The 19328-nt window shown below is 40.3% G+C and overlaps 2 protein-coding genes across 7 annotated transcripts in view; both read right to left on the bottom strand.

Annotated features, from left to right (window-relative positions):
* Positions 1-11373, bottom strand: part of rubcn (rubicon autophagy regulator) — a 32989-nt gene extending 21616 nt beyond the window's left edge. For 2 of the 5 annotated variants that reach the window (XR_005894247.1, XM_041041325.1), the window contains exons 1-10: positions 11070-11363; positions 8084-8237; positions 7514-7597; positions 5282-5441; positions 4938-5044; positions 4532-4757; positions 2871-3296; positions 1489-1584; positions 766-881; positions 411-609 (exon numbers count right to left, since the gene is read on the bottom strand). Coding sequence is in view for 4 of the 5 variants with exons in the window: in XM_041041325.1 (XP_040897259.1) it covers positions 411-609; positions 766-881; positions 1489-1584; positions 2871-3296; positions 4532-4757; positions 4938-5044; positions 5282-5441; positions 7514-7597; positions 8084-8237; positions 11070-11107 (1606 nt within the window). In the remaining variant the exon portion in view is untranslated. Of the gene's footprint in view, positions 1-410; positions 610-765; positions 882-1488; positions 1585-2870; positions 3297-4531; positions 4758-4937; positions 5045-5281; positions 5442-7513; positions 7598-8083; positions 8238-11069 lie in introns of all 5 variants that reach the window. The other 3 variants (XM_041041323.1, XM_041041324.1, XM_041041326.1) reach the window with 2 other exon arrangements.
* A 4833-nt stretch (positions 11374-16206) lies between these two features.
* The window catches only part of tsc22d2 (TSC22 domain family 2), a 34517-nt gene continuing 31395 nt past the window's right edge, over positions 16207-19328 (bottom strand). For both annotated transcript variants that reach the window (XM_041039789.1, XM_041039790.1), the window contains 2 exons: positions 19020-19071; positions 16207-18671 (listed from right to left, as the gene is read on the bottom strand). In XM_041039789.1, coding sequence (XP_040895723.1) covers positions 18369-18671; positions 19020-19071 — 355 coding nt within the window. In that variant the 3' untranslated portion in view covers positions 16207-18368. The remainder of the gene's footprint in view (positions 18672-19019; positions 19072-19328) is intronic.

The following is a 19328-nucleotide window of genomic DNA, read 5'->3' as shown; positions in this document are numbered from 1 at the left end:
CCAAAAGCAACTTGTTATGTTGTGTATATTTTCTTTCCTTTTGCAAGAATATTGAGGGTGTTTTATACAGATTACATACAAATTATAAACCGATTCGTTTCCAAATACACAAATCAAGAAAACACTGATATTTTAGATCATATCATATTCAAATCTATTATTTTAGTATCTGGCCTGTGGCCTGTTTTTCCTGGGGAGAAGTGTTACGGCTTAGTCGAGTCATGGAGTTGCATTAAATATAAGCATGGCCCTCATGAAAACCCATCTAATCCATTTCATAGAATGTCTTTTTCTCTGGTATTTTGTCAAATGTCTTTGTCAACAAAGAACCATATGAAGGAAACATCATCCACCTGTACAGATGATTATGTGTTTTATGTAACAGCATCCCACTACTAATGCTGGCTTACAGTGCTGGGAGGTTGTGCAGGGTGGCAGGCGGCTGCGGCGGATCTGTTGCCTGCGCAGACGGATCTTCTGTTTGAGCTGCTGAATCTCACAGTCACTGTCTCCATCCTCCTCGCCTTCCTCCTCCTGACGGCGCAGGTTGTACTTCATCAGCTCAATGGCTGCAATAAGGGATTCTGAAATGCTGAAATGAGCATTCTCCTACAGAACACAGAGAAAATTGGAAATCAGTGAAGAGAGAAGACAAATTCATTGTTTCAACCATCTTACAATTATTCCAAACTCTTCTTCTAATCAAACTTGTGTTTGTAAAGCACTTTCAAACAGCACTTTTCATAAAAAAGCGTAAGCCCTGACCTTTTCGAGGTCAGCACAGCTGCCAAAGTCCTGCTCTGACAGGTAGCTGATGAGGCTCTGGCCCTCTGACGGCTTCCTGAACATCCCATCTGACACGCTGCTGTACTGGGACCCATCTGATGTGCCAAAAACATACACAACCACAAACCATCACATTTTTGCAAACAACTGACTCAGTGTTGTAATTTTAATGGAAGCTGTTTTAACTTTAAAAATAAATGTTTATTAATACCAATTCCATCATTTATCTTTTAATTATTTAGACCATAGCATCCCTATAAAAAATAAACCCATAAACACACCAAGTCTGGTAAGCTGAACTTTACTATAAATATTATGACCACTGAAACATTTTACACTCATAAACACACCTAATGACCTTTATATGGCTTTCGTGCACGAAGTCCAGAAATATGTTAATGGACCAGCTGACGCACTTGCTACGTTCACATCCAGGAACTAAAACCTTGTTTTTTTGTTTTTCTTTTTTTCCAAGAAAAGTTTCATGTCAGCTTTCCTGTCTAGCTTCCTCCTGTATTTCAGCCTACAGTGGACTTCCACATCACACTTCCACTTCCACTATAAAGGACATTTTATCAAATCCATTATTGTTTTAATATGCGCAAGTTAATTTTAGGTACTTAAAATAAGTAATCTTTGCTTCAATAGCATTTAAAAACTGTGCATCATTAAGCTTTACAAACAGAATATCAGAAAACTCACGAGACTCCATGTAGAGGGAACTGGGGGTGCTGGAATCACTGCACTGAGTTGAGAAGGGACTGTAGTCCTTCATACAGCAGTCACCGCCTGCTGATTCTGACAGACAAACAGTTCATGTTAACAGCCTCTTATCACCTAAAGACCAGTCGATAAAATCCATCATGAATTCTTAAAAATTGATGGGAACATGTGCCATCATTCATACACAGAGCAGGGAGAGCGACGAGTTAAACACTGCTTTCACTGCATAATTGTTTTTTGCGTCAAAAAATAAATCAATAAAATCTATGAAGATGGTTCAGTATAATGTGAGTCAGACAGTATAATTTAATTTAATTTAATTAGGGACACACAGATTCAATGTTCCCCTGCTCACAAAACTTTCAGAAGTGCTGAATGCACAACAATGACCCAACAAACCTCCTAAACAGCAACTACAGGAAATCTCCTGCTGTAATTCATCTTTGACATTTACACATTAATTGTTATGTTACTGCATTACTGTAATGTAATGAACACGTGAACATGCCATGATACTTTCAATGAAACACTCTGATAAGTCACAAAAAATGTGTGCATGAACAAGAACTGACACAATAAAAGTGATAATTCATGGCTTTATCACGTTAATTTGACCTGAATAAAACCAACCACAACACAACATAAAAAAAAAGAACCTCAATGACCAAAAGCACATATCATGATGCTGAAGGCAAGACTGAAAATGAGAGGGATGGAGAGAGTACATCTTCATGCAGAGAAAAAGAAAAAGAAGAGTGAGAGGGGTCAAGTAATGGAGCACAGTAAAACTGCACTGCCAACCTGCTACCGGATCTTCGATTATTATGGTGATTTTTCGGTGGCCCCCTCCTTCGCACAAACAGTAGAAAGAGACACAAGAGAGATACAGCAGAAAGACGGAAAGTTACCTCAAGCCAAGAAGGGGGAACAGTGAGCAGAGAAAGAAGAGATGTTAATTCGGAAGCGTTTAAAACCCTCAGACAGGAAGTATGCGCCCCCTGAAAGAGAATGTGGCCTGACCACATCATGCAGAGCTACGAGTAAACACAGAGGCACTGAGGGTATAACAACATCTAAATCTCACTTTCATTTTATCCAGACATTGTGCATAAAATTATCTGTTAAATAGATGTGCCCCTATCACCTGCAGAAAGCTGAAGGCTACTTCTAAATCAATTTAACCCTTTAAGTCTTCGTTGAACTTAATTTTTAAAAAATAATAATAAATACAGTTCTTCCTTAACCACACTTAGATTTAAATTCAACTTTTCTAATTCAGTACAGCATTACTAACATACAAACAAATTCAAATGGAGAGTATACCACCTACTGTCACATGAGTTACTTCCAAGTTAACTCACCATTCCTGAGTTTCTGATTGACCCCTGTGTCAGAAAACGAGCGTGTGTGGCCTCGGGACCCACGACCTGGCCCCCTCTGGCCCTCTGAAAAAGATGAGCGTCTGGGTGGCGGCGGGGCCTGGGAACTCCGTTCCAGGGACTGGTCCTGGTTTTCGCCTGGCTCACTACTGTGGGTGGAGCTTTGGGAGTCGCGGCGACTGCGTTGCCCCAGGTTACCGATAGCCAGGTACTCCGGACCATCGTCATAGTCGCCATCACCAGAGTCCCCAGTCTCAGGCTGAAGGGAGGTGGGCTTGGGGGACTCTGTTATGGAGATACAAGGGACCGAGACGGGGCCAGGAGGGGGTGTAATGCCCGGCTCGCTCTCCCCTGGGCCGGACACACACACCCAAGGAGCTCCCAGGCTGCTCGCTGGAGAGGTAGCATCTGCAACACAACATGTAGGTGAGGCTAGGGGGGTTGAGAAGAACGCTTTTACAAAATTTTCCAAAGCAGAAAAGTTACAGCGACATATAGAAAGGACATGAGTTACCTTTAACTATGTTTTCCGTATTGTAATTCTTTTATTGTTATTTCCTGTCTACTATGTGTACTCCGCAGCTATTGCTGGACATTGCTGGAGAATTTCCCTCTATATAAGAGGGAATTCTCCTTCCTTTTTCCCCCAGTTTAAGCAGTTTTTCATACGGGTACAAAAAAGTAAAAGTAATGTTAAAATATGCTAAAACAGTCTAAATTGGTTTTTATCCATTTAGTGAGCCAGTTCAGGACATTGAGTTTTGGATGGTTTATCAACACATTCTTCAATAACTGATCTGGTCCCAAAACAATCAGGCCTCTGTATGGTTAAGTCAGTTGGTCTATTCACATACAAACTGTAGTGCATTCATAGTGCCATCCCCAGACCCCACCCCCGGTGTCCCTGTGTATGCCGATTACAGAATAGTGACCATTTTCTTTTCATTTGTGAGGGGGTCGCCACAGTGAACCATCTGAAACTAAAGATTCATGTTTCAAATTTGGTACGCCGGATGCCCTGCCTAACGCAACCCTCTATTTTATGCAGGCTTGGGACCAGCACAGAGGTCACTCGGTGGTATCCCCTGTGGCTAGGTTCTGGAACTGTGGGAGGGAGCCGGAGCACCCAGAGAAAACCCACGCAGGCACAGGGAGAACACGCAAACTCCGCACAGAAGTGCCCAGACCAGTGCTCAAGCCAGGAACACTTTTGCCAACCACTGCGCCGCCGCACCGCCCCAAAGCGTGCTCCCCTGTGAGCGTAACCTCTCACCTTCTTGTTGGGGATTAACAAGCAAAAGCACGCGTTTGCCACTTCAGACATCAACATGGAAGGTGCTATTGCTTTGTGTCACGCCAGTTTCAACACCACCCCACATTTACACTTACATTAAAAAGTCCCAAAATATATAAAAAATCCTTGATACTAAAATGTATTGATTTGTGTAAACCTTCTCTAACAGTAATTAACAGATGTGAATAAAGAACAAGAAAGATTACCAACTAGCTGTCTGCCTACCTTAGTTGGGCCTTATAAAAACTGACAACATGAATGGTACGTAGAAAAAACACAACATGAACCCCCATCACCCCTGACAAACCCATTTAAAATCCTTCATTGTCACCCTCTAGCCTTTCCTCACTTGTGCTGTTGTTGTTTTGGGATCCAACTCCCGTAGTGTTCCCAGATTTATGGCTGGTGGCGACTGCTTCTCGCAGAGAGCAGTCGGAGGTGGTGAGTCTGCGGTTTAGAGATTCTCCTCGGGGGGCCGAGTCACGGTTCCTCCAGGCCCCACCGGCCCCTGGCAACACACACAGGCTCTGGCTCTTCAACAGACCCAGACATGGCGGGGCCTTCAGAGGGGACAGCTGGAGGGTGAAAAGGAAGGACAGAAAAAATTTTAAGCCATGTCCCAGTTCTTCTTCTTAACACATAACATCATTTTAAAATCACCATCATCATAACATCACAACATGAACTAAATTTAAAAAATGGTGTACAAGAATAGAGTAAAGTGGACAGATAGTTCAAGTACTTAAATCACCCACCCCAACTGTGTCTACTTGGGCCAGCAGTTTGGGGTTATTCTGCTCCACAGCTTCCAGACACTGAAACATGGCAGTCACGTGGGGCTCGCTCAGCAAAAAGGCATCATCTGAAAGACAAAACAGATACAAGGAGAGAAAAACAGAAGTAAGAAGATAAGACAGGGAGATAAGTAAGTAGTGGGGTATGAGTGAAGACACAAAGAAAGAGAAAGTGAAAGAGAAAACAGAAGTTTGTACCAAAGGACAGGAATAGACATGGAGGAAAATCGTGAACAGAAAGAGATTTTAACTGTTTCTTACTTTAGTCTATACAACACAAAAATAAATTAAAATGACTAACTCACCATTATAATATTTACGTGTATGTCCCAGATGCCTGAGCAAAGGTCGGAGCTGAGCCGACAGCTTGTGAACCTGTAAGCTGTGTAGCAGCCAGCGCTCTGCCTTGTAGCTTTCACCAGCGCTCTGCATCCCGCTAGCCAGTACCGGCTCCAGGTGACTGAACTGAGGATGGGCAGAGAAGGATAGAGAGAGAGAGAAAGAAAGAAATGTGAAACTGATTTGAGAGGGGAATGACAGATAGGAAAGAAGTTGGCAGGGTTGCAAGCAGGAGAGTAAAAGCAATACCGAAACTACTATTAAGTCCTCTTTTTTTTTTTTTGTTGTTGTTGTCGGCACTTTTAATTAAAACAGTGTGTCAGCCAGGATCATGGGATCTTTGTCACTGGATTTTCTGTGGTTGACATTTCTGTAAGTGGCACTCTTGCTGCCAACAAAACAAATGTTCTTCTATTTACTCCAAATATACTGCTGTTTGTGTGCGGCCCTTATTCTCATCTGTTCACTTAACCCTTTTTAATATCACATAAGATACATTTTAACATCTTTTTCATTTTCACTGTCAAGAAATACAGAAACCCAGCAGGCGAAATAAGGTTTTATTGACTCTATCTGAAATTTTCTTCAGTACTTCCCACCTGATCCTGGAAATGTAATTGATCAATCAATGTAACTTGGACCCAGGCAGTGGCAGAAAATTGATGGATGGATAAACCAATAAAAATAATTAAGTTAATTTAAGGTTTTGCTTAAACTGACACTTGCCCATTATGAGACAATACATTTCCAAACTGGTGAGGCCAGTACCAGCAACAGAGTTTGCTAAAGGTCTAATGGTGCTGATGGAAACCCCACAAAAAAAGTTTTAACAGCCTCCTCTTCACATCTGTCTCAGATGTTTACAGATGAGTAACATCTCCCAACAATCCACAAATATGTACAAAAAAAGTTATAACTAATGTGCCTGTCAAGAAAAGAATTAAGTGTTTTTGTAAATCAAATTGAAGACTTTTTAAACACCTTTCAAGGCCTGGAAACTGAATTCATTTATTTTTAAGACTTTTCAAGACCAGCAAATTCCCTGGGTTCAGACAGGCCTGACATGGTGTGATGCAGATGATAGGCTCAACAGCCTAAACAGTGAGAAATGGAATGAGGAGTGAGAGAAACATATCAGCACAAAACTAGGAAAGTGCAGACAAGGTATCAACAACAAATTGTCACATGCTGATTGCATCATGGCTGAGTGAGCTGTAAGCCCTGCTGGACATTACCGGGGGACATAAAGAAGATAATTAGATTCCAACTACTACAAATCCCTTTGTTTTTGCACAAAACTCTGAACGCTTGACAGAAGGGACTGAAGTTGAACGGTGACTGTTCCCCACAACACAACAACCTAACACAACTGAAAGTTCAGGAAGTGTAGTGACTTTAATGAGGTTATCTTTTCATGTTACTAAACACTGCACATTACAAAAGTCAAACACAATTCATCACCTAAATGAAGATTAGCTTCCTGCCACAGTGGCTTGTGGGGAAAACAAATAAGTTTGCCATTCCCAAAATATAAAATTGATCAGTAGCACACTTTGCAAACAATGCAGAATAAAGACTATTCTCTCACTGGTAATTCACTAGCTTATAAACTGTGGAAATTAGATTGAGCAAAAATGCAACTTGTTGTGAGTAAATATGAATTATAGAACCGAAACATGCCAGTCCCTCCTTTTCAGTAATTGTGGAACCTGAAAAGTTCTTAAAATTTCCAACACTGTTTTAAGCATTGAAACCACCCAAGCAGCAAGATGACACATGATTAAGAGATAAATAAAACTGCGAAAAACAGAAAAAAAAACGAAAGGTAGAGCCCCATGTGGTAACAATTCAAAAATAGAAATGAACTGCTCATCATACTCAGCATTACAAGTTTTGTTAGTGACTCATTTCTCCTTCAGCTGCAACATCAGTGATGCGACAATAGTGATTATACATTTCCAGTTACATTTGCCAACGCTCACATTCTCCTCTCATGGTCAGACTAATTTACAGTGATAAATAAGATGTGCAGCTAAAAATTAAAATCTGTATTAACAAAAAAAGCTGACTAGAGCAAGACTGCAATGTTTCAGCGTTCACATAAACTTGGCTCCCATTACAAATCAAAGAGATTTGTGTGCCAACTGAACTTGAAAGTATTTACATACCACCCTGATGGCACTTGACAGTAACTGTACCTGTTCAACGTGTGAGGCGAGGTGAGGGCTGATATAACGAACACACCACACAAACGGCCAGTAGTCTCTCTGCTTATAGTACACCTGCAACACAAAACCAGGATTTAGCATGACCCAGGTGCAAAGAATAGCAGCTACAATAAGCACAATAAGCCATTATGGAAAGAAGGAGAGCGTCCCACATTTCAGTATTCTTACCCTAAATTTTCAACTGATAATGAGGTCAACTGATAATGATTGATAACACGTGTGTGACAATGTAAAAACTTGTCAAGATGTAAAAACAAAAAATTCCCTCTACATTGGTAAAGCTTGTGATAAAACCTGTAACACACATTCCTGACGATGTGTGGATAAGTGAGAAATCTTCCTGTTATATAATCTCTAACAATGCAAAGGTTTTCAATGCCTTTTCTTCAACTTTCCCACAAAAATGGAGACATTGCAAATTCACAGGTTAAAGTTTCACAAAGGCTAACTTGAGCGTACACTGAAAGGGACCAGTACACTTCTTTGTTTAATGATTGTACAAAAAAAGAAAAGGCACTGGTATCAGTCACATCTCCTGACCTGCTCATTCTTCAGTCCATGACTGAGGATGTTGTTCATGTCCTTGTGCAGCCGCTGCAGGCCACCATAGCGTGACCACACATTGGGATTGTTGGTGGACACAAGACCCTCCACTGTGGTCTTCAGACTGGACAGCAGCTTCCAGTGTTCCCTCCTGGAAGCAGAACAGGGCAGCAGGGAGGAGAAGGAGTGAGGCAGGAAGTTTAGGAATGAGGAAGAAGATCAAGAAGTGCTGGAGTTAGCAGTGTTGTGGTCTGACTCATTATACACATGAACAAAAACAATTTCCTGAAATTAAAAACTGCATCTTAAGCACTTTAGTCACAAAAACTTAACTCTGATATGAGTGACTAACTGGGAGTGTTAAACTTCAACAAATGTCTTAGCAGTATTACCACATCTTTTCCTACATAGACAGATACATAAATATTAGCTTTGATTCCAATAACTAGAAACTTTAAGTCCAGAGCGCAAGACGTGCATGTCCAAGGTGTTAAACCTTATCTTTAGGATACAGCTTTGGAAAGCTGTTGTTCACAGAGTGTTGAGTGACAAAAGATATCAGGGCACATTCCCTCAGACCATAAAGCGTTTGGTCATATCCAGGAGTTCCTCTTTTTTCACCTAGTTAGAAGCAAAACTGAAAGCCATCCAAAACTAGCCACATAATTGCAGCAAGTCAGATATCAAATCAGAGGGTACAAGACCCAAGGGAGAATAATTTATCTCATCTGGTACTCCTATCTTTATCACTTGTTGTGTGCTGAAGTGCATCATAAGATATAACAATCAGCCCTAAAACAGGTTATTAGGTTGTAGCTGGAAAGATATGAAGGTCCGAGGCTGAACCGAGAACACAGACACACAGACACATGGACAAGCAATAAATGGTAATTATTATATTTTCTCTTCCTAAAACACTAAAAATGACATCTCAGTAAAAGACGGTTTAAATACACAGAGCATGGCTAGTCGAAAAATAAAGGCTATGAAATCTATGAACAGCACATTTGTGAAAACAAGCCTTTCTTTATATATGCAGCAATGCTGAGCAGCAGCATCACGAGTTCAGCTGCCGAGCTAATTAATCAAATTACATCATGTAACATGGAGAGTTGGAAGCTGAATGTTAGAGAACATTCTCCACATACTGCAGAGCATGATGTATTTATGCAACAACAGATGTGTGTGATGTGTGTTAGGTGCACGTTTGCATATGTGTGGACATCGAGGACGGTTCCACAAGGCTCAGAGAGGTTACTGAGGTTAAAAATCAACCTCACAAGTCTCTGCTTTGTTTCGGTGTGTGTGTGTCTCTAGAGGAGCGTAAAGAAAGATTTATTTATAAAAACTGACCTTTCACTCATAGACAAACAAAGAGGATCTGTAACTTATCTTGGTATAACCTTCTCATCCAATGGTGGGGAAGAACCAAGTACATTTACTTAAGCACGGTTTCAACTTAAAGATATGAGGTATTGACTTTTCCCTTTTATGCTACTTTATACTTCCATTTCAGACAGAAATATAGTACTTTTTTATAAACTACATTTATGTGAGAGCAGGATGTACTGGTTACTTTTCAGATTTAACACAAATCATGTTTCAGATGTTTGCAGTTCCACTACAGACATTAGACTAGAGACATTTTTCCTGTAACTTCTCTCATGGTTTGATTTAAATAACTGTTCAAGCCCCAAAGACATCAAATTATTCAGTATTAATGTATGTAAGTGAAAAAGCATAAAAAGTGCACAAAATGAAAACAAATTTGTGTAGCAGATCTGTGAACTTTTTTCCTCTTTCTTCTCTTAATCCTAATCATATCATGGCCACACAGATGTGTTTGGTGACCCTTTGGAGGGTCCAGACCCCTATACTGGGAACCACTGACTTAACTAGCTAAGTGGATATATAGCAGTTAAAATTAAATGCATCTGGATCAGCTACAACAATGAAATGTTGCTTATGTGTGGATGCATCAATCAATCAATCAATCAATCAATCAATGTAATGAATCATAATATAATCCTCACGGGGGTCGATTTTTACTTAAATGAGAATGTAAATGCATTTTTCACTTGTAAAGAAGTATTTTCACATTGTTGTGTTGGTACTTTTAAGGATCAGAGTCTTTCTTTCACCCCATGCACATTATTTGATTATCAATAAAAGTCAAGAACACGAGTACTTCCCTCATCCTCCGTGAACCTATGTCCTACCAAGGCAAACTACTGAAATAAAATCAGTGAGTACTCTACATGTTCAGTGTTTTGAGTGAAAGGTCATTAGACTCTTGTTACAGCACACCGGGGTCAAACTTGGTGCAATTGTGCGGCATCTTCTCCTCCCAAACAACATGAAGTGAATCGTATTGTCAACATATTATTGTCTGTTAACAGCCTGGAATAAAATAGGTACTCCAGCTCGCTTGTTCCATTATTTGAAACCCCAATAATAGCTTGTTAATGCCTCTCACTACTGTGTGACTATAATTCTGCACAACGCACCCAGCGACAGCTAACAGCTAGAAAATGTCAACTTCATTTGACAGCTAGCTGGTTAGCTAAGCGGTAGCTAACAAGTAACTATTTGCCAGTCAGTTGCCCTACCAGTTAAAAATCACTACTTTGACGCTACCAAAACTTTCATTAAACAGTAGTCAGTCGAACACTTGGACGTTTGGATTTGACAGGTTGCAGCCGCACAGCTAATGTTCCTATCTTAAAGCTGTCAAATTTGACATGTCAAGTTAGCTTAGCCTAGCATTGCGGCTAGGTTACACGCCACCGTCAATCCTCCACCAGAGCTACCCGACATTTTTACAGTGGCTCAGTTTAAGAGACTACAAGTCATTACTGGTCGTTTGGGATTAACTAGCGAGTGGGCCCTCGGTGATACAGTCTCTAGTTTTGTTCTTTATGTAATCCCGGTCACTAATAGTCCAGCTACCCGGCTAACTAGCCCAGCCCAGACTGTCACTCACCTGCGCTCCTCAGCCTCTCCCTCCGCCGTGATCTCCATGTCCTCCGGGAGGAACAGAGCTCCGTACAAAGCCGCCAGCTTCCCCGGTATCTTCTGCTGCCTTACTTGCTACAACGGAGTTTTAACGCAGTAGAAGGGTTACTTGGAAGAGTCACCCGCACCTCCACTCTTCCGCCATGTCTGCCTCTGCTTTGCCCGAGCCGAAAATCAAAACAGTGGAGGCCCCGTGACCTGCTCTCATCAGCAAGTGGGCGGGGGTGTTATCTTCCACTCTGCCCACTGATCAACCAAAATAGCGCTTTTACTTTGAAATTAACTCATAGTTAATTATCCTCCGCTGTATTTGCTGTGTATTAGCTGTACTATTTGCAGGCACACGGTATGTAAAGTGAACTATTGACACCTTTGAGAGGGCTGATGAAGAGAGAACTTTCCAGAGTAACACGACCGCATAATGAACTCTGCTCAATGCTTCCGCCTGCTGTTACACATTGGTATTGTAGCTATGATTGCTGCACCTGGTTTGAACTCTGTCTCGCATTCATGCTTGTCTTGGTAATCAAATCATGTGCAGTGATCCTTTACATGGACTGGTAAAGTACCAACACAGCTGTAAAAGTCCTGCATGAATATTCAATTTAAGTAAAAGTACAAAAGCTATATCAACAGAAGGTGCAAAAAGTAAAAGTACTTGTTTAGTACCCGCGACTGGTACAATATCAAATCCAGTTTGATATTATTGTTAACACTAATACATCAGTGTGTAAGCAGTATTTTACTGTTGTTGCTGCTTTAGTATATAGTATATCTATAATATATCTCAGGGGTCATGAGGTGATTGATGTGAGAGGAAAGAAGTTATGCCATACAAATTTGTTTTCCGTTTTAGGACTTTGGATGACTACTTTTATTTTTATTTACTTTGTTTTGCAACATACTGAATAATTTGACCTCTTCGCGCCTTGAACAGTTATTTAAATTAAACCATGTGAGTTTAGAGGATATGTCTTGCTGGTGGAACTGCTAACAACTCATATGTAAAGAGACACTACTACACGCCACCTTTTAGTCAGCGATCACAACTTCTAACCTTAAAGCAGCAGTAAGCACATTTTAATATCATCACTGTGCCGGTAAGAATTTAACCACAGTGAGAAACATAAACCGTCTGATCAGACGGTTTATCTTCTCTCCCTGTGTCGATTTCTAATGAATTCAATAAGTTAACTATAATGAAATGAAGCTACTTTCATATGATACCCACATGATGGCACCACAACCTCAAACTGTACGTTACTTCCAGGTGCACAAGGTAACATGGATCAGTTTTATCACTTGATGGCAGTGGAGAGTCAGGAGAGCGCACAGCGTCAACAGTCAATATCATCCCCAATAACTGTTAGGTGTGGTTTGGGGATGACTGAATGGTGAGTAATTCCTTGCGTGTTAGACACACACACAGACGCACACACACACACACACACGCACACACACACACACACACACACACACGCGCGCAATGTGATCAGTTTCTGCAAAGCACAAATCTCCACTGGAATTACATAAGACTTCCTTCCCCTGTACTGTGTGACACTACATGACACTTGACATTCTTTGGTACTCGGGTGTTACAATCACAAGAACCTTGCACAATTATTACTTGCTACGGTTTTGCAGAGAAGGCAGAAATCTGATCTTATTCCCTTACTCTCTGGAAATATGCAAATTACAGAGGCCTCTGGGAATGTACCCGTATCAATCTTATAGTGCCACTGTTGAAGGAAGCATTCATATCCTTTATTTAAAAATGAAATAAATACCTTAATATAAAACTATTTTGTTACAAGTAAAGTAAATGTGCATTGAAAATTTAACTCAAGTAAAAGTACAGAAACATTGAGTTAAATATACTTAAAGTATCAAACATAGAAGTACTGATTAACCCCTTCAGTGTCATTTTATGATAGAATTACTGGTTTATTGTTACTGATGCATGTGTAAATGGCATTTTGATTTTGGTCTATGGGTAGACAGGTGTTTGCACTAGAATTCTAATATGAAGCGTATAAAGCTTTATTTCACTTAATTGGGCAATTTAAATAAAAATGCCTTGTTTTGATCATTACTTGTGTCATTTATATAATAATAGATTTTGTGTGTAAAACCTATAACATATCTCTCAGAAATGTGGTAGAGTAGAAGTATAAAGTAGCATAAAATGGAAACGCTCAAGTACAAATACTGTGCTTGAATAAATATGTCACTTTCCACCACTGCACAGTACAAACAATATGCTGCACTGAGCTTGTTTAATATGCGTCCTGACTCCTGACACGTATTAAAATCTGCGTAATGAGTCAGGGCACGTCAGGACGAGTTGACAGTCAAGCTATAAGGATTGGAAATGTTGATTTTATTGTTCATCATTCATTCATGGTTTTGTATTTACTGAACTGTGTTTGTTCAGAGTGACGTGGAAAACACACCCCGTTCATACCATAACTCTGTATGAGCCACTGTGAGTCAGAGCTGTAACCTGCTGCAGCATGAGCACACATGATGGGTGGAAAGTAAGTGGATAGGAAGATCTGTCACAGTGACGCAAAGGCTTGTTAATCCAGTTTTTGGTTTGCAACAATGTGCCAGTTGTAAACTGAAGTTGCTTTTGTAGTTTGACTGAGAGAAAATGCTCTCTACCAAGATTTTTAACTATAACTAAAAAAAAGAAAAGAGAAAAAAAAACTAAGTCAACCCAGATACTAGGTTAATGACCATGCCAACTTTCTGTGGACCTAAATGACAGCTGATCAGATTACATCTAACTTTGTAAAAGTCTAAAAGGGGAATTAGATTCACATGGTGGCAACTGTAAACATAGAAACCAGCGCTCCACGGAAGCTGCTGTTTTCCCCGACAAAGTGCCAACGAGTGTACCAGCTTTTCTCCGAATCTCTGAAACATTCAGAGGAAACATAACAGATTCTCCTCATTTCATTTTCTTCTCATTTCGTATGTTATAACAATTGGTATATTTAAGAGCACAGGTACAAATGTTCAAAGTATTCATTAGTAGTAAACATGATGCAGCAACGATCAAAGCTTTTAGAAGGAATGAGGATATTTTAAAGGGTAAGTAAGTCAATCTTTGTTTGCAGGAAGGAGATGGGGTTGTGATCCAGTTACTTGGAAAGCTGCTGATAGTTCTTTCTCTTGAAGAGTCACTTTTTGGCAGGTTCACTGTTTTGGAGCAAAACAGCCCTCCTACTCCAACATGCAGTAGTTTGTGCCAACAGGTTGCTGTAATTCAAAGGGACGAAAGGTGGAAATGAGTGAGAGCAAATTATTGTATTATGTCTATGATTCCTTAAGACAATCACTGTCTTGTGGCCGTGGTTGAATTTACTTTGTCTTCGTCACTGTACACAGATGTACTGATAGCTATAATGTATGCAGGACCAGGGCCAACCTCCTTTCATTGCTGACATATGGTAGTGATTATGGATTACGTATTTTCTCTTTGTTGTATAGAAAGCATGGCATTCACAATTTGACACAAGACATGACAAACCTGCGAGAGTCTGCCAAACACAATAATGAGTCATTCAACACCTGGAAAGAAAAAAGAACTTTACAGTGTCAAAGGTCTGGGCACCAAACAACAGAGAAGTGTTTCATAAACAAAGCTTTAAAAAGTGGGACTTATTACAAAAGCTGTTCCACAAAACCAACTTAGAGCCAAAGTGTTTCGACCAATTCAATCCTCATTGAGGAACTGCTTCCCTAAAATATTAAGCACAGATTTCATTGATTCATGAAAGAGGACAAGGAATCAAAACTGAGAAACAGAGGGGGAAATAAATATAACAAAGAATTGCGTACTTGGTTCAGAAAGTAAACACTGACTCTGAAAGTATTATTTAGACTTCCCGTTGTGAAATTCACATCAGCTGGCAGAGGACATCAGGTGCCGCCTTTCTGGACCAGCAGGGAGTACTAATTTATATCTGAAAAAGAATGAATGATGCCCCAGCCACACATGCCTCAGCTTGCGCAGGTGACATTTTTCCTCCCTTCTTCAGAAAAAGCTGATTATTTAGTTTTATGTAACCCCCAAGCGAACACACAGGAACTGTTTACTCCCCCCTTGAAAAAACAAATTCCTCCAAACAATCAGATTCTGCAGAGCATTATCAGAGTCTCCTGTATTTCTGAGGAAACGAGTTCCTCTGTATAGATCAGTGATTGGACTACTATGAGGTCAGTGTTGGCTGGGAACCTAATTACTAATAAAGTCACTGATCTGACTGAATAGAACTGGAGACATTCCCACCATAGACACATTGTATTTTCTTCACAGAGCTTTGCTGTCAGTTTTTAATCATTTTTAATAGTTTCCTTTTTCTTTCCTTTTACAGGCTTCTGTTTAAGATGTCATAATATATTTTTAATTAAAAGATCAAAAAATCAAAGTTATTGCATATGTTACTATTTTTTTTTTTTGGGGGGGGGGGGGGGGGGGGGTTCAATGGGAATACTACAGAAAAACAAATGGAGTATACACAATTAAATATTATAACTGTAATTTTGAAAACAAAAAACTTAAACTGCCTGTTATTTTATTGTACTTCATTTAAATCATTTTATTTTCATAAAATCCAATTCTTGTCCCATCCATTTTGTTATTTTGATAAATAAATAAGGTGACATACAATTTCATGTAACACACACAGAAGGCTCCATGTCACTAAAGGGGAAACATAAAGGCCAAATTGTCTAACACATGTTCTAAATGTAAGACTGAAGATGGGACATCTGCATTGTAGATTTGGATGTCAGTTCTCCAGGAAATGAATACACTACTTGGAATAACTCAGTTTTGCCCCAGCTGCTAGTATCATGGACTTTTTCCTGCTCATTTCTCTCTAGGTTGAGTTGCTTAAAATTCTTTTGCTGTCTAATTGGCAGTGTAGGTACTTTTACAGAGGATTTCTGAACATCCTCCTGCTATTACACAACCAATCTGCTCTGGAATTCATGAGCATGGAGGCCTTCAGCTTTATTTTGTAGAACAAATCATTGTGGCTGAAAGGTAAAAAAAAAAAAAGGAGGGGGGTGGGTAAAAACACGTGAAGACAGTCTCTTAATAAAACAGTAATTTATTTCTGACTGAAAACTAAAATTGTCTGAACAGCACATTACAAGGGCATTACAAGATATTTTCTCCAAGGCTCAGTGATCACTTTCATACAGTACACTTGGGCATGTACGCGGCATCTCCTTCAAAACAGAAAGAAAAAAAAAACAAAACAACTCTATAGAGAGAAGAAATAAGCCCATTTGCAAACAAAAAGGAAATCGAAGAGTCCATCCTGTAGAAAGATGACTGATTGTACAATTACCAAGCATTTTGGTTTGGTTCTAAGCCACAGAGAAAGAAACCGGATCGCCTGACGACAGCAGACGACGGTACAGGAGGCACAAAGACGTGACACAGACAGGACATCCCATAATATGCTCATACACAATCGACTGGGTTCCAGCTTTAAAGTGTGAAATGTTTAATAGTTTCCATTGTTTCATTTTGTGGATATTCTTGTCTAGTTGTTTTTTCTTTGTAAGCAAAGTGTTGGTAGACTACAATCAAAATCTAAATGCTGCATTCATTAAATACATTAAAATTTGCAATGTAACAAAACCTTTTCTTTGCATACGAAATTCAAAACATGAAAACAAAAGATGGCTCCTTTTCTGACTGTTTTGTGCACAAGGCCCTTCCCTCCATCCAATACATACACCTTTCCACTCTCTTTTTTTTTTTTTTCCAATTCTTACCCATGACTACTTACTCCACCCTCTCTGCCCATTGTTCCCTTTCTCTTTCATAAATCCTCTCACAATCATTCACAGACTTACAGCTTGACAGAAAAATAAGAGTGCTGGATAAAAACATGAGGTAAGAAAGTGGTTTGATTATAGACCATGCAGAACATGCAAAACAGCAACAAAATATAGGGATGGAGAGAGCAGAAAAAAATATAACTGCATTTAAAAATGGGGGGAAAAAAGAACAGACTTACACAGCTTTGCGTCTTTGGTTATAAAGTAGGTTGAACAATTTTCACAGCTTATCATCCCCCCAACCAAACCCCTTAATTCATTTCCTTTTTTTTTTTTGTTTTGACAAAGAAAGAAAAAGTTAATTTATAGTTTTCTTTATCGAAACATCCCATCATATATTTCATAACAGGTGTTTTCCTGTACAAACCCTCCTCGCTCTTAATACTTTACACTTTACAAAATATACATTCAACCTGGATTTCACCTAATGCAAGCTCGGCTTTAGTGTTAGCACTATTTCATGAGAAGAAAAATTTCTATTATGGAACTTATTGCCTACTTATTGAGATCTACTTGTTGCAAGAGTCTACCAAATTCAATACCTGACAGATTCTAAAATACCAAAAGACCAAAGAGAACGGTTTCTTTTTTGTTTTTAATAAGTATCTCCATGACATTGTTCATTTACATTACGAAAATAGCAGCCCTGAAATAAATAAATGCAAATACTAAAACTGAACTAATGAAAAAGTATTATGATTCATGTCAAAGAACGGTGGCTCTGAGAAAACAACACAAGCTTTTGTTGCAGCATATAACAAGCTGAGGCTCTCGACTAGAAGCCAAGACGCCCGCCGGCGTCCTCCTCCGCTCTGGGAGGACGAATCCTCTCCCCCAACTTCTCCATTGGTTCTCTGGTGTCTTCCAGCATTGGAGTGATGTGGGGTAGAGATACTGGGAGGACAGTCCCTGCTGGATGTTTTACAGGACCCTTGTCAACACACTGGCCACTTGCATGGGCGCTGTCCTCTTTCATCACTTGTTGCCCCAACAAATCGAGCTCTCTGTGCCCCTTGACCCCCGTCTCCTGCACGAGAACAGCATGCAGTTTTATGGTGCGCACCAGCTCCCCCGCCCCTCCTTCCTTTTTCCTTCTTTTCCAGCTTTCCAGCAGCCAAACACAGAGGGCCAGAATAAGACTTTTCTTGGGGTGGTAAATGTCTTAATAATGTGAAGGCCCGGTGATGGCAGCGTGCACACACTGAAGCATGGCTCTTGGTGGCAAACAAAGATGTTGCTGTTGTTGAATTTTCCTCAAATGGAACACACTGAACGCAGAGACGAGCCTTTTGCTTTATGGAGCTAAGGGGACGGTAGTAGTTGTTGTCTTTTACTAACAGGATCTTCCACTCCTGTCCGTGGGAGGTGTGTGTTTTAAGCGTGTGTACTGGGGGAAGGGGGATCACGCCGAGGTGATGTTGGGCTGATGAGGGACGCTCTGACTCCCCTCGTGGTGAACTAAGGGGGTGTTGTTGTTTGTGACGAGCGGGTGCTGCTGCTGCTGCTGCTGCAGCAGAGGCGATGTGCTGCTGCCTTGGCTGAGCTGACTGGACAGCTGGTTGAGCTGCTCCGAGTTGGCCAGCGACTTCAGCACGGCGTTCTCGCGCTCCAACACAGAGTTTCTCTCGTACAGCTCCTTGATCTGCTCCTTCAACACCTCCACCTCCTCACGAACGGCATACATCAGGTGGCTCTTCACCAAGTCCTGAGAGAGGAAAGGAAATGGGAAACTAAAATTACTACACATATCTTTGTAAGATCACACAACAATAAAAATACAAGATAAGCAACACTGAGATTTTCTGGTGTATTGTTTTCTCGTACTGAAGCCTGTCATGTTCAGGCCAGGAAATGCAGAAGTGTTTCTTAAATGGATATAAGCAACTTTATTACACATTGCTACAAAATGAGTTGTTGTATCCTCTCTGAGACAGGTTGTGCCACTTAACGTCAGCAACAGAAAACTCATTATGAAACAAGTCACTTTACAGGCTTGCAGAGAGCATGTGTCACCTCACCACACATGTAACTTTCACATCTGTGGAAAACTCACCATTGCTTGCTCAATCTTGTTATCGATGGCGACGACACTGGCACCAGATGCACTGTGGAGAGAAAGGGCAAAAGTTACCACAGGATACCAATCTCATGCCTTCCACGTGCTTAAGATTGGCATCAGCTCTTTCACATTAACTAACTGCCAAATCTGGTCCTTTAAACAACAAACATGACCTCAGAGATTTCACTGGTACTTCAGAGGATAAAAACAAATCATTTTTATATACATGCCCCTGGGGTATTTTCTGACATGCCCATTTCCAGGCGGTGAGATGAACTGATTTGAGATTGAATCCTTTTCCAA

This window comes from Toxotes jaculatrix, chromosome 6 (assembly GCF_017976425.1).
Source record: "Toxotes jaculatrix isolate fToxJac2 chromosome 6, fToxJac2.pri, whole genome shotgun sequence".
In the NCBI taxonomy this organism is placed as follows: domain Eukaryota; kingdom Metazoa; phylum Chordata; class Actinopteri; family Toxotidae; genus Toxotes; species Toxotes jaculatrix.
This window is presented reverse-complemented; position numbering and strand designations above follow the sequence as displayed.